The sequence below is a fragment of the Phyllostomus hastatus genome, unplaced genomic scaffold (genome assembly GCF_019186645.2).
Source record: "Phyllostomus hastatus isolate PE091 unplaced genomic scaffold, TTU_PhHast_1.1 phas_contig_34, whole genome shotgun sequence".
In the NCBI taxonomy this organism is placed as follows: domain Eukaryota; kingdom Metazoa; phylum Chordata; class Mammalia; order Chiroptera; family Phyllostomidae; genus Phyllostomus; species Phyllostomus hastatus.
Window position 1 is genome coordinate 35,824,350 of NW_025333857.1, and position 18,847 is coordinate 35,843,196.

General features: G+C 40.3%; 1 protein-coding gene and 1 long non-coding RNA gene across 2 annotated transcripts in view; one reads left to right on the forward strand and one right to left on the reverse strand.

Annotated features, from left to right (window-relative positions):
* The first annotated feature begins 213 nt into the window (after window positions 1-213).
* On the forward strand, window positions 214-12,718 carry LOC123819730. Its single transcript, XR_006785853.1, has 2 exons — window positions 214-376; window positions 12,468-12,718. It is a non-coding gene; the product is annotated as an uncharacterized LOC123819730 (long non-coding RNA).
* The window catches only part of PRUNE2 (prune homolog 2 with BCH domain), a 235,404-nt gene continuing 227,605 nt past the window's right edge, over window positions 11,049-18,847 (reverse strand). Inside the window, exons 20-21 of the mRNA XM_045840229.1 lie at window positions 16,119-16,166; window positions 11,049-11,820 (exon numbers count right to left, since the gene is read on the reverse strand). Of these exons, the coding sequence (XP_045696185.1) occupies window positions 11,790-11,820; window positions 16,119-16,166 (79 nt within the window). The 3' untranslated portion in view covers window positions 11,049-11,789. The remainder of the gene's footprint in view (window positions 11,821-16,118; window positions 16,167-18,847) is intronic.

The following is an 18,847-nucleotide window of genomic DNA, read 5'->3' on the forward strand; positions in this document are numbered from 1 at the left end:
GGGCTCCAGTCATGCCCCCAAGTCTCTCTTTGGTCCCAGTCATGTCCCCTGCTTGCTCTGTGGGTCCAAGTCGTGCTCCCAGTCTCATTGTGGGTCCAAGTCATGCCCTCCACTTCCTCTGTGCTGCTTCCTGCTTCCTCATTTACCACCCTAGGCTGGGTTGTTTGTTTGTTTTTAATTCTGTTAGTCATTTCTAGGCCTGGTCAGGGGACATACAAGCTTAGTTTTAAAACTGATGTGTCTGTATGTCAGAAAAGCTCTGATAAATTATAAGCACACATTGGCATCTGACAAGCTTGGTCACTGGAGGATGTTTTCTGGTGGTCTTGACCATGGAGGTTTGGAGAAGAAGGAAGCCATTCTCATCACAGGAGTGGTAGGAGTCTTTTCCAAGCCTATGTCTTCTTTTCTCTTCTCTTTTCTTCTTTCCTCTTTCTCTCCATTTCCTTTTCATGCCTCCCACACAGAAGGAGGGGAGCCACCGTTGTGTAAGAAAACACTGTATCTGCTTGCAACATGGAGGTGCAGTGAAGCTGGAGGTGCAGTGAAGCTTTGCTCACAAGCGGAGGGGCCATCTATTCTGGCTGAGGGGGTGAGCCTATTTTACTTCTGAGGTTGAAAGTAAAACAAGAAGATGAACTTTCTTAATTCTGATTTAACTTCTTTTCTCAAGTTTATTTTCACTCTCTTCTCCTACTTCTCTTCATTTTCTAAAGTTTTTTTGGGGGGGTGTTTATTATTATTTTCAATCTCAAACAAATGCAGAAAGGAGACTATAGTGAACTCTCATACACTGAGAAAATTTAAAGCTAGCGAAAGGAGGGAAGTAAATGAAGTTAAATAGCAAATACAGAGGAAAACAAGATTCTCACCTTTGCCTTCTTGCTAATAAAGACTTCTCAGTTACACACTGACATGTGAGTTAATAAGACTTTCATCTTTGGGGGCCCCATCTCTGGCCCAGCCCCTAAAACCTGCCATGGTGGTTTCTGCCTTGCTACAGGGATTCATGAATATACAATGGCCTTGCCTGGAAGGCACATGAAGCATGAGATTTCAGTAACACCTCGAAAATGGGTTACCAGAAAAGCCAGCAGACCCACGGGGTTGGTGACATCTGGGAGAGCTGCAGTTAGGCCCACAGAAGGGAATATAGGAAAGGGGAAGACCAGAGACAACATTCTCATTCACCCAGCCAGGGTATAATGCCAGTGTACGTAGCAAAGGAGACAGACTCATCAGTGGTCTAGACTAGACCAGAGCTTCCCAAACTTTAACATGCTCACATACCACCTGGGGAGCTTATTAAGACTCAGATTCTGAGTCAGCTCAGGGAAGGAGGGCTGAAAACCTACATTTCTAACAAGCTCCCAGGCAGAGGCAGCTTTATGGGTTGCAATCACTGCTATCACACAAGGTCCTGTGTGCAGAAGAGACCTCAGCTTGGTTTAATGCTTTATTGTCTCCTTCTTGAAATACTTAATGGTTTTACATTTGAACTTGTGTTTTGTAAGTGGAGCCAGATGGGACAATACAGCTTGCATGAGAATGGAGGAGGGTTGCAGTGTGGTGTGAGTGTGCATGCCCCCTGCCTCCTGCTGTCCATTTGCATGTAGTATTTGAGATGCCCCATGAGTACAAAGTTCTGGTGGGAGTTCATCAAGTCTTAGAGTAAGTTCAGGGTAATGTATTATGTCTCTGACTTAGGAAGGTTGAGGGCACTGATAGCCTTGGAGCCAGAACTTGCTATGAACACAGAAGGAAGGAAATGATGTTCTAAGGAATATGAATAAACAAGAAACCCTCTTGTATCCATTCTGTATCACTTCTCTCTATTAGACTACCACTTATGCTGAAAATGACGCCATAGACAGAAAAAGAAAGTTCTGTTCCTTCCTTATTCATCAGGAAACAGAAGGTAGAGATTGTTGGTAGAATGTGTGCTTATAAGAAGTAAAATAAAAACAACTGAGTTGCTTTGTTCAGTGTTTCCACTGTTCCACTAAGAACAAAATACAGTATGTGTCAAAATACAAATTGTGTAATTTTGATGATTCCACATGAGTTAAACTTACATTTCCACTTAAAACTGGCACTACATGATAAAAAGATTAATGGTAAATTCATGCTAGTAATTTAAATTTTTATTTTTTTATTTAGTATGACATTACATAGCAAATATGAAATACCACAATAAGTTGAGAGACTGTGGGGGATAGAAAAGGTTATATTTAGTGGACCTTCAATGGAACATTTTTCTGGCTTTTTTAGATTTTATTTATTTATTTTTGGAGCAAGAAAAAGGGTGGGAGAATGAGAGAAACATCGATGAGCAAGAGATACAATACTCAGTTGCCTCTCACACACCCCCAACTGAGAACCTGGCCTGCAACCCAGGTATGTGCCCTGACTGGGAATCAAGCCAGCAACCTTCTAGTTTGAAACTCACCACTTAGTCCACTAAGCCACACCAGCCAGGGCCTTTTCTTCTGCTTTGTGAACAATGGGCCAACATTTTTATGTAGTGGGCCACACAAATGACAGAGCCGACCTACTCCTAGATGATGCTAATGTTCCTGATCCACAGACCCCATTTGGAGAAGTGAGAGTTTTGAAGCCAGACAGAGCTGGGTTCATCTGCAGACTCTACCACCTGCTGGTTGTTTCTATGATCTTAGGGATTCTTGGAAGAAATATGTAAAAGAAAGACAAAGCATTATCTTTATAGCTTATCATTGACCATCAGTCTAACTTGGTATGTGATATTTTGCTCACCTAGTTTAGTTTCCTTATCTATTCAATGTGGATGAGAATTCCTCCCAGGCAGGAATTTAAAAGTCACCCCTCTCCTCTAAACTCTTTTTGCCCTCTGCAGGCCCTAGAGCTCACTAAAGGGTCCATTCTTCTTCTGCTATAGTTGGTGGTTGACCTTTTTGTCTCTCTGCTCAGAGGTAAGCTCTTTGAGAACTGGATTATGGCATGCCTCTCTCCTCAAAGCATGCCTGCACAGCTACCCTCCACCACAGCATTCACATTATTATAATGTAGATGTTTGACATTAAATGAATGTAAATTCTCTGCTTCAATCAAGGAAAGGAAAAAAGACACATAAACAATTACATTTGCCATCATTGAGGTACTGCATAGTCCCTCCAGATTACTGATGTTTGTACCGCTATTAATATCTCCTTTCTCTATTTCCTGTTCAAATCATACTTATCCTTCAAAGGTTGGCTATGTGAATTTGGGGGGCTTCTAGAGTATCTGATCCTGGGCTGTTCAAAATCATCCTTCTGTGGAGAGTTGCCAGTGAACCTTGTGCTTACACTGTCATCCTGAGGCATTTCTCATCGGCTTTGCTTTTAAGCTACCAGAGGCCACTGAGCAGAGTGAGTGGGGTGAGGAGGACATGGTGAGGGAGGCACCCTCAGGCTGGGTATCAAAGGTTGCACAGGCTGAGGAAGGCATCTCTATCATCGGGTTTCATTTGTTTCAGATCCCAAGTAGAGTAAGGAGCACATCTGTGTCGGAAAATGGACAGCCCTCTGTGCAGTGTCAGAGCCTGAGGGGAGTAAGAAGGCAGGCAGTACTGGGTGGGGGGCAGGGGTAGCTATGGAAGATTGGGTACATGCAGGGGGACTGACCAAATAACAAATGTGCTGAGGATAATGGGAGCAAGATTTCTCACCATCAGAGAAGAAAATTATAAATATTAAAATAGAAATAGAATGAATCTTGTCACTTGAGGTTGGAATGGGAAATATCAGTGTGAACTCATGGATCTCAATATAGATGGATAAAGAAGTAAATACAGATGTAAATAAGTGTGTGTATTTTCCCTAGCTCTGCTCCTAAGAGGTCCTCAGAGTAATGACACCCTAGTTAGTGATGAGCACTCCGATCTTGGCTTCCAGATATTATTCTCCACTAAGGGGCACAAGGGCTTCTTGAAGAGATGGGTGATTACAAAGGCTGGGGTGGAGCAAATACAAGGTGATCCTGGAACCCTGGAATATCTGTGTCAGAAAGTAAAAAAGCACTTGAAGATGGATGGGACATATCAAAGAACACAGATGCCAGCTTGAAGGGATTCCCACTGACCAGACGAGGCAATTTGAGAATCAGAATAAATAATCATACATAACAGATTAAAACTTACTGAACAATATATGGTCCCATGAGTTCATATTGATATAAATGAATGAATGAATTTATTGAAAGTTTGATGAGCAAGAGTATATTTACATAACTCAAAATACCTCCCAACAAAATACTGAGTAATTACAAAGGGGAAAATGCACTTTTGCAATGAAAAAGCCTTGTAGACATCATTTGAATCAAATGTTCAAAGTGAACTTCAAGATACAATTAGAGTAACACAAATCAGTTCTGAGATATTGTTGCTCAAGTTGGATAAATGAAATCTAACAAGCAAACACATATTGAGGGACATTTTACAGAATAACTGTGAGTAATCTTTGTAAGTGTCAGTTTTATGAAAGTCAAGGTAAGCCTGGAGACTTGTTCCAGATTGCTGGAGACTAAAGATGCATCACATTTGGGACAACAGCTGAAACATGACTAGCATCTCTGGATTGGATAGTAGTCATGTTTCAAGCTCCATATCCTAGTTTTGGTAGTTGTATTGGATTAAGAGGAGAATGTCCTTGTTTTGTAGGAAATACACTAAACAATTGAGGTTGATAAGGTATTATGTAGACAACTTAATTTTAAGTGTTTCAGGAAAAGTAATTTCTCCTACTGTTCTTGCAAGTTTGAGAATGTTTCCAAGTAAAAAGTTAAAACCAGAGGCAAATTGAGCAAAGACCAGAAACAGGAAACTTGGAAGGAACTAGGGGAGGAGGAAGGCAGAGAATGGAGTAAAAAAGCTATTATCTGAGAGAAGAGGAGGAAAGATGAAAGAGAATCAGTCTGTTTAGAAGAGGGGCTCGAGAGGAAATGAGATGCTGACATAGCTGACAAACTAAAGGTGAACTTGGCAATGGATTTGGAGAAGTTGGCAAGTTAACAGAGAAAAGGTTTGGTGAGTGGGAAGATGAAGAAAAGAAGAGGGCGGAGAAGAGAACTGGTGTTCATTGATGGCCTTCTGTGTATTGTCCTCGGCTGGGCATTTAAATCTCATTTAACTTTTACATAAACAAGTAAGATGAAAGTTTAATCCACATTTAACCAATGAACAAACTAAGGCTCAAAGAAGTTAAGTAACTAGCTCAAAGTAATATAGCTGGTGAGCAGAACCAGGATTTAAATCCCTGTGTCTGTGATTTCAGTGACAATGGGACAATAAAGAAATGGTCTGGTCAGGTCAGCAAAGGGAGAGAATTAATCCCTCCTGTCCCCCGAGACTGGAGGGGGCTGAGAGACTGAGTGAGAAAGTGACAGTGGGGATTTGGAGGCTGGGACTGAGGTGAGGACTTGAATAATCTGAAGAAATGTGTCGTTGAAGTCATAGGGAAATGGCAGAAAAAGCAAAGGAGGAGAAACATTGAGACACATCATCATTTTTAGGTGTGAGAAAGTCAAACAGGAACTGGCAGAGGGCTTAGGGGATACAGTAGGCCAACTTCTAAAGCGGCATCCAATGGTCCCCACCTCCTAGTGTTCACACCCTGGTGGGATCCTCTCTCCTGGAGTCTGCATCTAGTGATTTACTTCTAACCAAAAGAATATGGCAAACTTGACAGGATGTCACTTCTGGGACTAGGTTACCCCCAAACTGGAACTTCCATCTTCGTAGCAGATTTCATCTTGCTGGTTTCAATAAAACAAGCTGCCATGTTGGAGAGGCCCCATGAGTCAAAGAGCTAGGGCAGCCTCCATCTAAAAGCCAGTGAGAAATGAGGTCCTTGGTCCAATGACCTTTGAAAACTTGAAAGTTGCCAACAAATATGTGAATAAACTTGGAAGTAGATTCTCTCCCAGTTGAAGCTTGATGGAGTCTTACAGGAGACCCTGGGCCACACTGATTGCAGCCTGTGAGAGACCTTGAAGTGGAGGACCTAGCCACGTTATATCTGGATTTCTAATCCTCAGAAACTGGAGAATAAATGTGTGTTGTTTTACACTACTGAGTTTTGGGACACAGTCCATCTTCATTACTCAAGGACTGCATACTTGCAAATTCGCCTGCTCACCAACATTTCTTTGTAACACCCAAATCAACACTCACTGCACTTTCACGATCACTATGGACATGCACAGAACAGTGAAAACTTTGAGTTGCTCGATGCACACATTCCCGGATGAGGCGGAACAAGTCAAGGTTCTGCCTTCTTGTTTCAACTCCCATATTGTAAACACGTGTCCTTTTCATGGCCCATTTAATGCCATGTTTTGTTGTTGTTGTGGTGGTGGTGGTATTTTTTTACATTTCCGTTGGTGATTTCACTGTTTAAAATGATCTCCAAGCATGGAGCTGAAGTGTTTCTAGTGTTCCGAAGCACAAGAAGGCTGATGTGCTTTATGGAGAAAATGCATATATTAGATAAACTTCATTCAGGCATGAGTTATATTCAGGCTGTTGGCCATGAATTCAATGTTAATGAATCAACAATATATATTTGATAAGGTGTATTTGAACAGAAACACACATGAAGCAAGGTTGTGTATTGATCAGTCCATGGATATGTGACCAGAGGCTGGCAGGAACCTAACCCTGTATTTCCCTTTGGGAGCAATGGTTCAGTGTTTGCTCATTCCGTGTTCTCAGTGACATTCTAGGACACAACTACCTTGAATATTGAGAATCAGCTGTAAGTTGTTATGTAGTAATACAGTAGACAGTAAATACGGGGGAAATAGGGTAATGGAGTTCACAAATCTAAGGAGGAAAAGTGTGATGTGATCAGGTATCAGAGATGCAGGTCTCTCACTAGGGGTAGGTTAGAGAGGTAGTAGGTAACAGTTATTAGTGAATATCTGTTATCTAAGTATCATTAGGTTATGTATTAAATATCAATAATTTTATCCAGCTAAAGAGTTATTTTGGGTGAATGTGAGTGAAACTGTCTAGGAAATTTTGGCCTCACAAAGCAATCTCTTTGCTCTAAATGGTCCCCAGCTGTGTGAGGATTGATGCGTCAAAAGGCACCAGCTTAATTAAAAGCTCCATGACTACACGGGGTGATGTAACCCAAGGCGGGCTTCTGGCAGCTGCAGCACACGGATGCTGCCAACCCAGGGGAGGCTGTCATTGGGAATAGCCCCCTGGGGACCCAAAGTGCCCTAACACAGCTTTTCCATAATCTATGGCTGAAACTTCTGGCATCTATTGTCTGACAGTTTAAGGGTTCATAGTTTTATTTACTTTTAACTTGAGCCCATAAAAGTTTTTTTGATTTTGTTTTTTAGTCTCCCAGCTTCATATTGAATTCCTGCTCCTGCCTTTGCCCCTTGCACTCACTCTAATGACTGTGCTAAGTCCTTAAATATGAATGGATTTTGTATAATATGTAGTATTGTGTGTGTGTAGACTTAGCAGTTACAAAAACAGCATAGTGCTACAAAAATGCTATAGTGAGTTCTTTCTTACTTTTCCCTCTCTATCCTATGATTTAAGTGTTCCCATATGAATGCACACTTTGTCGCTTCTAAGAGCTGTGTAATACACCATCGTGCATATCTACCACATCTTACACATATTTTCTCCTAGTGCTGGACACTCAGCCTGCCTCCAATTCCCACTACCCCAGTGACATAAAGAAGCAGAATGAGTGTCACAGTCCACCTTGTAGTATAACGCCCTTCTTTGCCTGTAATTACTCCTCTTGTCCGTCTTCCCTTCATTGGGATAGTATGAGTTCACCAGAACCCATTCCTAGATCATGAGAACATGCAATGTCTCACTTTCTGTAGAGCCACTTCTCATTTGGTTACTCCAATGTTCTCAGAAGCAGATTGGTTTTTTTAGTTAAAAAAAAACACAAGGGTGATTCCAAAATGATTTTGCCTGAAGGTTGTAAAAGTTAAAAAACTGCTAAAAATAAAATGTTACTTAATGTATTTTAATGTAAAATAAATATATGCCATGAAAAATGCAAGGGACAGAGAAAGGAGCTGACAAAATCAAGGAACCGTGAAACCTGAAGACACTTCCAATATGAGAAATAGCTCATCCAGAGGGTAAATGCACATTTTGAGAGCTTGTCATTGAGGCATAGAAGGCAAAAATAAAAAGAATAATTTGGGGGTAATAAGAATACCAAAATTTATACTATCTTCAAGTACCAAGTGCCAGCCTACAATGATATCCAGGTAAGGCAGCCGCAAAGTGAAGCTTGAGAAAAATTCTCACTGACTCAAAGAAAAGAAAGCGATAACTTGTGGAATCGATTTTTATTTCTCAATTATACAGAGACTATATATATAGATATAGTGTTGCTACATATTTTTATATTAAACCACACTATTTAAGAAGAATTTTTTTATTTATTTACCCAAACAAAGTCTAATAGATACTTTACTCTGATAATTCAATACATGGTAGAAAATCCTTAAACATATAAAAGATTAATTTGTGCACATATAATGGAGCAAACTACTGAGGCATTGTGATTTAGATGAGTGTTGCACACATTGTACCATAAATGAGATCTTAGTAACACAAAGGCTTAAAGTAGTGACTTCCTCACACATCTTGGAGTATGTCTTAGAAGATAACCCCCTAAAACACTGTATGGCTTCAATAGGAACTTCAGGGTTTTCTTCCACACCCAGCTATTGCCCTCACTCCTTGACCATATCTCCTGGGCAGAATTTTTGTTCTTTCTCTTAATCAAGGAGCTAAGCAAAGAGCTGTTGCCACTATGGAAAAACAATACTTTTGTCCCAATAACCCTTTGGTTCCCTTAACTACAAATCTACAGAAAAAGTGCAAAACAGTTCTCAGAAGTCAGAACAAAAGCAAGAATGCTCAGAATGCAACATCTAGATGGCAAATGATGTGAGTGTTTATATCTGCTTACCTATCTGCTTAGGGATTATTTTTTGGGGATTCTTCTAGGATTCTATTTATTTGGATTGAATTTACCTGGTGGCTTTTCTCTAGCACATGCAATTAAATTAATTTGTCTTTTTAAGATAATAAAATAGCAAATGCCTAACTACCAGAATGGTTATACAGCCCATAGGACAGTCCAAATAAAATCGTTGATTGGGAAAGATGCTTGTAATTTCCGTGTAGGAAGGTTAAGCTTCAAAAAGAATCCCACCTGAGTAGTCTTCCATGCGAAGTCTGGACAAGTTCAAAGAAAATATGAATTGTGAGCTTGTTGCACATCTGACTGAATTTAACAAAAGCCCTCTATCAACAGCTCTATGTCCTCGGGCTTCACCATTAAGCTGAACACTGGATTCCTGATTACTTCCTGTGGCTGTGGGGCCTGTGTAATTCATCTTCCAAAATGGGACATGACCGAGCAGCAGGAAGCATCATTAATAGTTATGCCAGGGCAACAGCAGTCAATGGGTGAACAAACCGGAATATTGGGTCACTGTACTTATGTCAACACTAAGATGGGCTTCCAAAGGGGGAGCTGGGCTGTGAGAGAAGGTGTGCTCTGGGGTTTTTCTATGAGACAAACCAGATGTTATGAGGGAGAACACCCAAAAGAACACAGTTCAGTGATACTCAGCTGAAACAGACCAAGAGGGAACGCAGATAACTATGGCTGATGGAGGAGAAAGAGCCGACCTGTGTGTACGAGGCCTGTCTGGAAGGCGGGTGGGAGACTAACTTGAAGCAAATGAGGTCAGTGAAATGCAGTCACCTGTGCAAAGATGTCTACTTCAGAGCGTTTCAAAGCTTATGATACCCAGGGCTCAGAGTACTATGGAAAGCTCTCCTGGGTGTAGTTCCCACCCATTCTCCCCTTCATTTTTATTTTTGCTACCTAATTAGTAATAGGTGATAGTGGAGACCAAGAATAGTTCCCAGAGTAAGGTCAGGACCTCAGCCACACCTGTCAACAGCCAAAAACCTTGATGGCAGGCTTCACTGTGGGTCATGGAAACACCACCTTTTTTGGCAGGCCATGTAGTTTTCTGCCAAACTTTATTTTTGAAGACTAAATTAGTTTGCAGACTTACATGTGCGTGCTGTTAGAATGACTATCTACACAGACACGGGGGAGTGAGGCAAAGGATGTACGTGCTGGAGCAGGGCTCAGCACCCTTTACTATGAAGGTTGTAATGTTTTCAGCTGTGTAGGCCACATGGTCCATGGCAACTACTCAACTCTGTTGGTAGAGTAGGAAAGTGGCCACAGAAAGTTGGTAAATAAATTTTTGTGGCTGTGTTTTAGTAAAACTTTATTGATGAATACTGAAAGTTGAATGATTTTCATATGTCATGAAATATTAAAAGCAATTTTTTCAACCCAAAGGGAGAAAACCAATCTTCACTAGAAGGCCAGATGAAAAGAGGTGGGGGCTACATTTGGCTGTAGTTTGCCGACCCCTCTGCCAGAGGCCCACAGATTCAAAATCACATTGGTGTTTTAAAGGGCATATGAAAATCACAAAGGGATATTTTGCAAATGATAGTACATACTCATACTTAATTTTAAACCTGTGATCAGATTTGAGTGGTTTAAAGTGGATTACTTTTTAGAAGGCATGTGAGAGAGAAATTCAGGTAAGTGAATGTTACCGAATAATTAATTTCTAAGTGGCTCACCTTACCCTTGAGTCCTTGGCACTTAAAGTAAAACATCTTGAATGAAGTTTATGATCTGAAGCACAGACAGCTACCAAAAAAAAACGGAGATCCTAAAGTTTCTCAAAATAGAGTTCTTTAACATTTGTTGAAGAAATGATTTAAAAAAAAAAACTACTGTATTTTGCTATGTATAATGTGCACTTTTATGCCCAGATTTTTGAGAGAAAAATAAGGATGTGCATTATACATGGGTAGTACCTGAAATACGTTTTATCTTTTCTTTTTTTTTGTAATTGTTTGTTACATAAAATTTCTAGTACCATAACATGTTCAAAATAAATGCTAAAATTCCTTTATAATATAAAATGCAAGTATCTAAATATAAATAAATAAATAATTGAATTAAAAAATTAAAACAAAAGACTTTTTTTCCTGAAAGTTTGGGCCAAAAACATGGTGTGCATTATACACAGCAAAATATGGCAGTTCACAGACAACATGATGCCCAATTTGATGACTAAAATAAAATTGCTGTGAACTAGAAAGCCTGGCTTTCCTTTGAGAAGTTAGAGACCATTCATTCCCATGCCCAGGAACCAAGTGGGCACTTAGCTGATGACGGTTTAACTTGTGTCTGGTTTATGGACGAGTTAAGCAAGTTTAGGATTTTAAAAGTGGGCAGACATGAGGACAAGGTTTCCAGGGAGAGCTGAGCCCTGTGTATGTTAAACCTACAATGATCACCAAGGAGAAACCTAGCTAATAATTAATAGCGAATTGAAGTTATCTTATTGACCAATATCAGTCTAAGAGATGAAATACCACTGCACCTAGGGTTAACAAAATATGGAAATGGAAGGTCCTACTTTCTTGCTAAGGTTCAACTAAAATCTTTGAGGCACATAATTGGCAAAATAGGAAAATACACACAACTTCATAAAACATGTTCAGAGTAAACAAAGTCCCTTACTGCTTTTCCCCTTAGAAATTTAGAACGGCACCAGGTAGTGCAAAGTGGAAAAAAGTACCACCAGCCCTGTCTCTTTCAGGTAGATGCGTTTCAACAGAACCACGAAGCAGGAAATCATCCTCTTCTCCCAGCCACGGACAGTTAGGGCTTTTCTTTCAGTTTCAGGTCAATACTTGAAAAAAAGAAAGAAAAATGAAAAAATGAGTAAGAAACATTCAGTAAGGACTGGGGGTAGTATATGTTTACTTTTTTCTTTCTCTCAAAGGACTCACTGAAAATAAATCATGCAAGTTTCTTATACTAGAAAATTTTGGTGAAACACAATCCTCCACTACTTGGCAAGGCTTCCTCTAAAATACAGAATCTGTTTATTTTTACAAAACTGTTTCTGGAAGCATTTTACGCCTTTTGAAATGATCTAAGGAGGGAAAAGACTGTGTTATTAAGCTTTGTTCCTTAAGTAGGTTACTATAAAGAATGTTATTGCTTTTTGGAAATAAAGGATTTACCAATTTTTAGTAAGTGACCTTTCCTTGTGGGGTGAAAAAATGATCTGCTTAAAGTAATGTCGGATCAGTGCTAAATAGTAAGAAAGTATAAACAATGAAACAACAGTGGCAAAACAAATAAACAAACAAAAAAACCCCCCAAATTTTCTGTTGCCAAAGGATTTGCCTGAAGGATTTAGCCTACTTTAATGAGATGAATTCTTATAACCTAAAAAGATCTTGTTTTTAAGAGTGTCTAGCGAGTTCCCAATATCTAGGGAATCAGTCTAAAATGTCCTTGGGCCTGTTGTGTCTCTCTTTTGCTTTTCAGGGAACATGTCACGGCTTCCTGATATCTACCAGAGAAGAGAGCTGCATTCAAGTGAACACTCCGAGGAGGCAGTTTAGCCATGAAAAAAGAAAAAATGCATTCGTTGAAAAGGGTAATTGGGAAGTGTCTGCAGATTTCCCTTGGATTTGCTTTCCAGAGGCAGAGTGCGGAGGTCACTCTCCTTATGGAACACCCAGTTGCTGAGCCGTGCTCCTTGTAGTAACTTTGCAAATAAAGCCATTGGTACCCCACGCTGCCTGCTCATCTGGTTTACAGTAGTAAAATGTCTTTCCTTGGAAATATCCTCAGCAAACCCACCACTTACTAGCTCTGGGGTCTTGGCCAATTTACCTACTTGCTCTAGGTTTCCATTTCTGTATCTGTAAAATAGAACAATCATATCTCTCTCCTAGCTGGCTAAGCATTAAGTGTAAAGTGTTTTCAGTTGTATATAGCGAACATAGTAAATGTCTATCAGTAGTAGTAGTACTAGTAGTAGAGAAATAGTAGTGGACGCTTGGTGTCTTTGAAATGGGAAAATCATCTGTTGGCTTAATTGCTCTATAATAATTTTGTCTCCTTTGGAGGTTTTCAGACCCAGGTATGTTAACTGCTAGCAAAGGTCAGGTCATCATGGATATTAATCTCTTTTTTATGCCCTCAAGGATCTGACTTGTTTTCTTATCTAGAGAGTTTTACTGTGTATGTGCCTCTTTTTATCCATGACCCCTACATCTTTGTATAATAGTGTTTTAAAAAGCAGGGCCTCCATGTTTTTTTTAATCTAGATCTTGTGTTTCTTCTAAATAATACTTCCCAGCTGCAGTTATTCCCAGAAGCCTGCAGTGAGTTGGATTTGATGACTGGAATTTTATTCTTTCTTACGTAGTGATGGTTCAGTTTCTCTCACAGACCAAGAAAATATGTATTAAACCAAAATGTGGGACACACTGTTTGTAAAGTATGATTGTGGGTCAGAACATTTGACATCATCCTAGAAAGTTCAAAGTGCACTTTGTTTCACCATCTAGACTCCTGATGAAAATCTAAAAAACCCCAAAACCCCAAACAACACTCCACAATGCCCCCTTTCAAACACCTAATTTTTCATACTGACTTTTTTGTAAACCTTCTAGGGTTTAATTTATCACTTCAGCTTTGAGTAAATAAAAAACTGAAACATTGAGACCAATTTCCCCAATTTACAAAAGAAGCAAGAGACAGTCAAAAGTGAATGATTTTTAAGTAAATACAGGAAACCACACTGAAGGTGTGAGACAACAGTTTTCTTGTGGAGCTAATGAAGCTACCAACAATGCTACTAATTTAAGTCTCCCCAGATAGAACCACATGCCCTGAATCACATATGCCTTTTTTGTATGGAAAAACATAAAAAGGCATGTTGCAAGTTTTAGGACACATCTGAATAAGTTAAATCAATCCTAAAAGTGAGGGAGGAAAGCACCTAGGGCTACTTTGAGAAATGGTATGCTTTTTAGAAAAAAAATGTCCTTTTAATCAGAACTGAAATATGAAAAGAGTATTCCTCACCTTTGGCAAGTGGGCTTGGTATAACCAAGTTTCCAGTGAGACTAGCAACCTTATGACAACTTTACTATAGGCCACTTTGGCTTCTAACATGTTAAATGAGGTCCTTACAACATGATAATGTTGTATAATAATGAATAAAAACTCTGTGTTTTAGGTAGGAAGAGGGGGAAGATGGGCATAACCTTCCCTTTGCTCTCTAGGAAAATGAGAGGCCACTGCAGAATCAGGACACATTTCATTTTATTCGTAGCCTGATGGACCTTCTCGGAAGAGCCTTTGCCCATTCTGCTGTTTAACCATTCAATACAAGAAGGTGTAAAATGCTTCCACACAGGAACCAGAAGGAAAACAAAGCCCCTTCTCCTAATACTGAAGAAAGCCATTTTTTCTACTGATTATCCAGGGCTGGAAATCAGTAGAAAAAATTCTTAGCCATTCTTGCTCCTCATCCCGGATCTCATCATCTGCACTGGGATCATGTGCCCAGTAAGGCTTGGGCAGGAAAGGGCTGAAGAAAAGGGAAGTACGGAGAATATGTTCTAAGAACTGGGAAGTAACATCAACAATTTGCAGCATCCATCCCACACTCCCCCTGGCCCACCCCCCCTCCAGCCCTGGAACAAACCCAAACAAGAAGCAGTGCTAGGTTCTCTCCCCAACCCAAAGGGGTCTACATACAAATGAGGAGCAAAACAGACAAGGTAGACAAAGGAGTGGGTAAGCCCGCAGATGTGGCAGCTCATTAACTGTGGGTGCAGGACTCTGCTCTAGGGGGCGCTGTTTTGCTGAGAAAGGAAAGATTTGCAAAAAGAATGATGGTGGACTAAGGGACTGAGATACTTGTGCTTTGCAGAATTTCTGTGTGGTAATTTCCTTGAAGCAACTGGCTTCATCTGAAAGAGGTGGGACAGCTTCAGGAAAAAAACTGATTTCAAAGGTCCTCTGACAGCCTTTGTTCTTTGTGCACTTTCAATTGGGACCTTTTCTCTGGAGTTTTTGTGTATAAACTTCTTTAAACTGTAAGGTCACCATGGCAACTGCAGAGATATTGCACTGTGATTTTCCAACTTCTCTTGTGACCTCGAAGGAAAGGAGGGCTACAGAGAACAAAATGTGACAATAGCGGACACATTTAAATCTGATATTTGCCCCTCCTTCTGGATTCCTGGAAAGAAGGGCAATGTGAAAATCTGCACAACTCAAACCAGATCAGGAGCCCTAACCGGATGGCCAGGTCCTCTCTACAAGCACGCTGGTGACCACAATTTATTCCCCGGCACTGACTTGGCCAATAATACACTCTTTACTTGGGTGCCTAATTTTGTCTTTTCTAGGCTTTCCTTAGATCAGAGGTCACACAGCCATTCCTGCATTCAGACCCCCTCCCTCTGACTTCAGAACTGCTGTCACTGGAGCTGCACTCCACACTCATATCCCAGCTCTGGGCCATTTTTACAACTGTGAAATGCTGAGCTGGTCAGACAATCTATGCTGCTCTTTCCTTCCATACGAAATGTACCCCAAAGGCTAATCCTGAGAATAAAAATCAGTTAGTGTGTGTGACGCCTTTTACAGAGCCTGATGTGTGGTAAGAACTTGGTATGTGTGTGATTGATTTCTGTCTCTCACAGGATGGGACTAGATGGACTAGGTCTTTTCTCCAGCCCCATCCAGACTCAACTGCTTCTTGGAATTTTCAAAACAAAAACAATTTTCTCTCCTATCCATCCATTAAGTTCAAATGGAAGTTCCAACTTTCACTAATTAAAAGAGATGATGTTAATTCAGAAAGCAGACTTGCATCCCTCTTGCCCACATGCTCTGGTGTCTGGCTGTAAACTAATTTTCTCCTAATATTTGGATTAGAAAAATAGAATGCCAAGTAAAAAACATAGTTGTCTGTAAGGAATTTAAGGGTGATCAGTGGGATGGTGTTAAGCTGGCAGAGTTCATTTTAAGTTTCTCATTTCAGGAACAGAGAACATAAAAGCTGAACATCTGAACGAGGTTTACCCAATCCTCAATACACCTCTTTCTCTCAGAGCCCAGCCATACAAGACTGCAGGTAACCACACAGCTGTTATGATGGTGAATTCTTACTCCTTCTCCATAGAAGACAGTTCTGGATCATTGTAAAGGCAGCTAGTTCTGAGTGCATGGAAGAAACAGGAAGCAGTAATCATTTTCTCCACTGTTACCACATTGTAAGCACAATAGATTTGGGCATTTTAAACCATATAATGCTGTTCCATTGCTAATATTGAACAAATCTACACCTGAATCGATGTGAGATTTAAGCTGTGATTCTTTTACCATCAGTTTGGAAACACAGTAATTGCCCATCACTGAGAACATAAAAGGAAGATCAGAAACACCAACCACCTCCAGTGGACTCTTTTGTCCTTGTTGCATTTCCTCTGATGTTTTCAATCTCTTATTCCAGAAACATATTGCAATTTTTACTTACAACTCAAATAGTATAATATTTTATATACAAAGAACAATTCCTCTCAAGCAGCCTAATGTTATTTACGTATAAACACAGTTAACTTTCACAAGAATGAGGATTTTCCAAGACACGAAAAGGAAAAATGCCAGTGTCAGCTTTCCTTGTCACTGTTGTTACAGAAAAATAACAAGACACTGATTCCCGTCTAGCTGAGCTGTGTTCAGTGATACAAGTGAATCCTAACTGTAACCAGAACTGAATGTGTCCAAAAAGAAAAATGCAACCATACAAAATCATGAAATATAAGTTGTGCTATGGTGTGTGAATGTGTTTATTGCTTTTTTGGTGTAATATTGGTTGCTTTTGATATTCCATGTTGGTGAGATTCTTTGTTAGTAAACTTCGGACTTGCTTTCTCTTAATTTCTGATTAATACTTTTACTTTTTCTCCTCTTTTAAGTCTTTATTGTTGGCAAACAAACACTAGTTAAAGGGATTCTGTGATCCTTTTTACATGTGAGAGTTCTTTTTGTAATGTGAATAACCTCATAAGCTTACATATGTATTTGCACATGAGCTATAGCTATTAACATTAGGTTTTAAAAAATGGCAGAAGACTGTCTCTCCCTGAGAAGGGCAGAGGGCTTTATCCCCCTGTATCCCTACCCTTGTCTCCGAGGGTCTGGTATTTTTATGGAGTATATTTAGCAACTCTAGCGGACAAGGGCAGTCAGGCTAGTGTTGACAGTGTGCTAGGAAAACCTAGCAAAGCTGGACTGGAATCAAGAAAGGGCTATCTTCCAAACCCAGATTTTCTGGTCTTCAACTCTGCACACTCCATCCAGAGTAAACAGCAACTTGCCACCCACTGAACACTGTCACTCCAAAGGCAGCAGATAGGTTCTTCACCATTTTCAACATTAAGAATGGCTCCTTATATACAATTTAACCTGAAAAGCATTCCTTTTCTGAGCAAATCTAAAGTTTTAAAGACAAAAATAAGGCAGACTGAGGAAATCACTTCTGCAAGCCAATTACAGGGGGTGGTGGTATGTGTATGCAGGGAGAGGGTGAATGTTTGAAAACACGGGATAAAGCGAAACAACAGACAAAATGACAGGTAGGTTTTGTCCCCCCGCAGGGTATATGTCACCTTTTGTTAGAACCAGCCTGAAGCTTTCTAATAAAGGTCATGGGGAAGGAAGGTCAGGGTGCGTCTATAATTAATAATGGAAAGAACCTGGATTATCTGGCTTCTGCAATCTAACCTCAGATCTGTAGTGATCATATTTTCTGAACCCCAAATCATCAGATACAGTCTGTCCGAGGATTGGGGGACTGCTTTAGAGGCTGAAAGATGTAGTTAGTGTGCCCAAACGGTAGGATACAGAGGCATTTCAATAATCGGTGTGGTCAGCAAAGTAAAATTCTTTCTCCTTACACATTTCCAAATGTGCAAATACATTTCAATTCCTCATATAGGTAATGTCACCATTGAAAGAAGGAGGGTAAATTGGAGGGGAATTTGGACAGGTGGTGTAGCGACTAAATCCAGAGTCAGAGCATAGACCCTCCTAAGACAAATCTAATTATTTCTATTCAGCCAGCTATTTTAAGGAGGCGGTTCTCAAGGTGTGGTCCTGAGGCCAGCAGCCCCAGCATCACCGCGAGCTTGTTAGGAATACACGTGCTCAGGCCTGCTAAACCAGAAGCCTTGCAGGTGAGGCCCAGGACATGGTATTGTGACAAGTGCTCCAGGTTACTCTGATGCATAGTGAAGTTTGGGACCACTGGTCTACAGCAACGATCTTAACCTTGTGCACATTCTTCAATGTATGTCGCAGAAATTTCCTGAGCATCTACCCCATCTACCCTGTACTGGGCATGAGCTTGGTGCTTTTTTTAGGACAGAGATCAAGACTTCTCAGTGCCACCTGAGACCATTCAGAACCCTGGGGAGAGGGGGTGTGGGGGTAGGAAGGAGAACAAAATGAAGGCTTTGAGAAAAAAAAAGAGAAAGCTATACAACAAAACCAAATATGATAACTGTTCTCCGTGGCAGCTATGCAGGAAGAGTGAAAGTACTGAAGGGAAGAAAGGTCTATGGAAGGAGGCAAGACTGCATGGTGCTAATGAATACACATGGCAATGTGACTTTCTAATGGGTTTGGCTGGAAAATTATTGATGTCTCCTCTCCCCATTTTTGTCTTGAAAACAACTTTCTAATTTCATAAATATGTTATCCTTAAGAAGAAAGAGTCTTAAAGAAAAACGCATTGCTGTTTCTCTCTCTGGGAAATCTCCTGACATAATGCAATTTCAACACCGATGAGTGCTGAAGGGTTACATGACACCAGCATTTGGTTCCTTGCTTCCTCA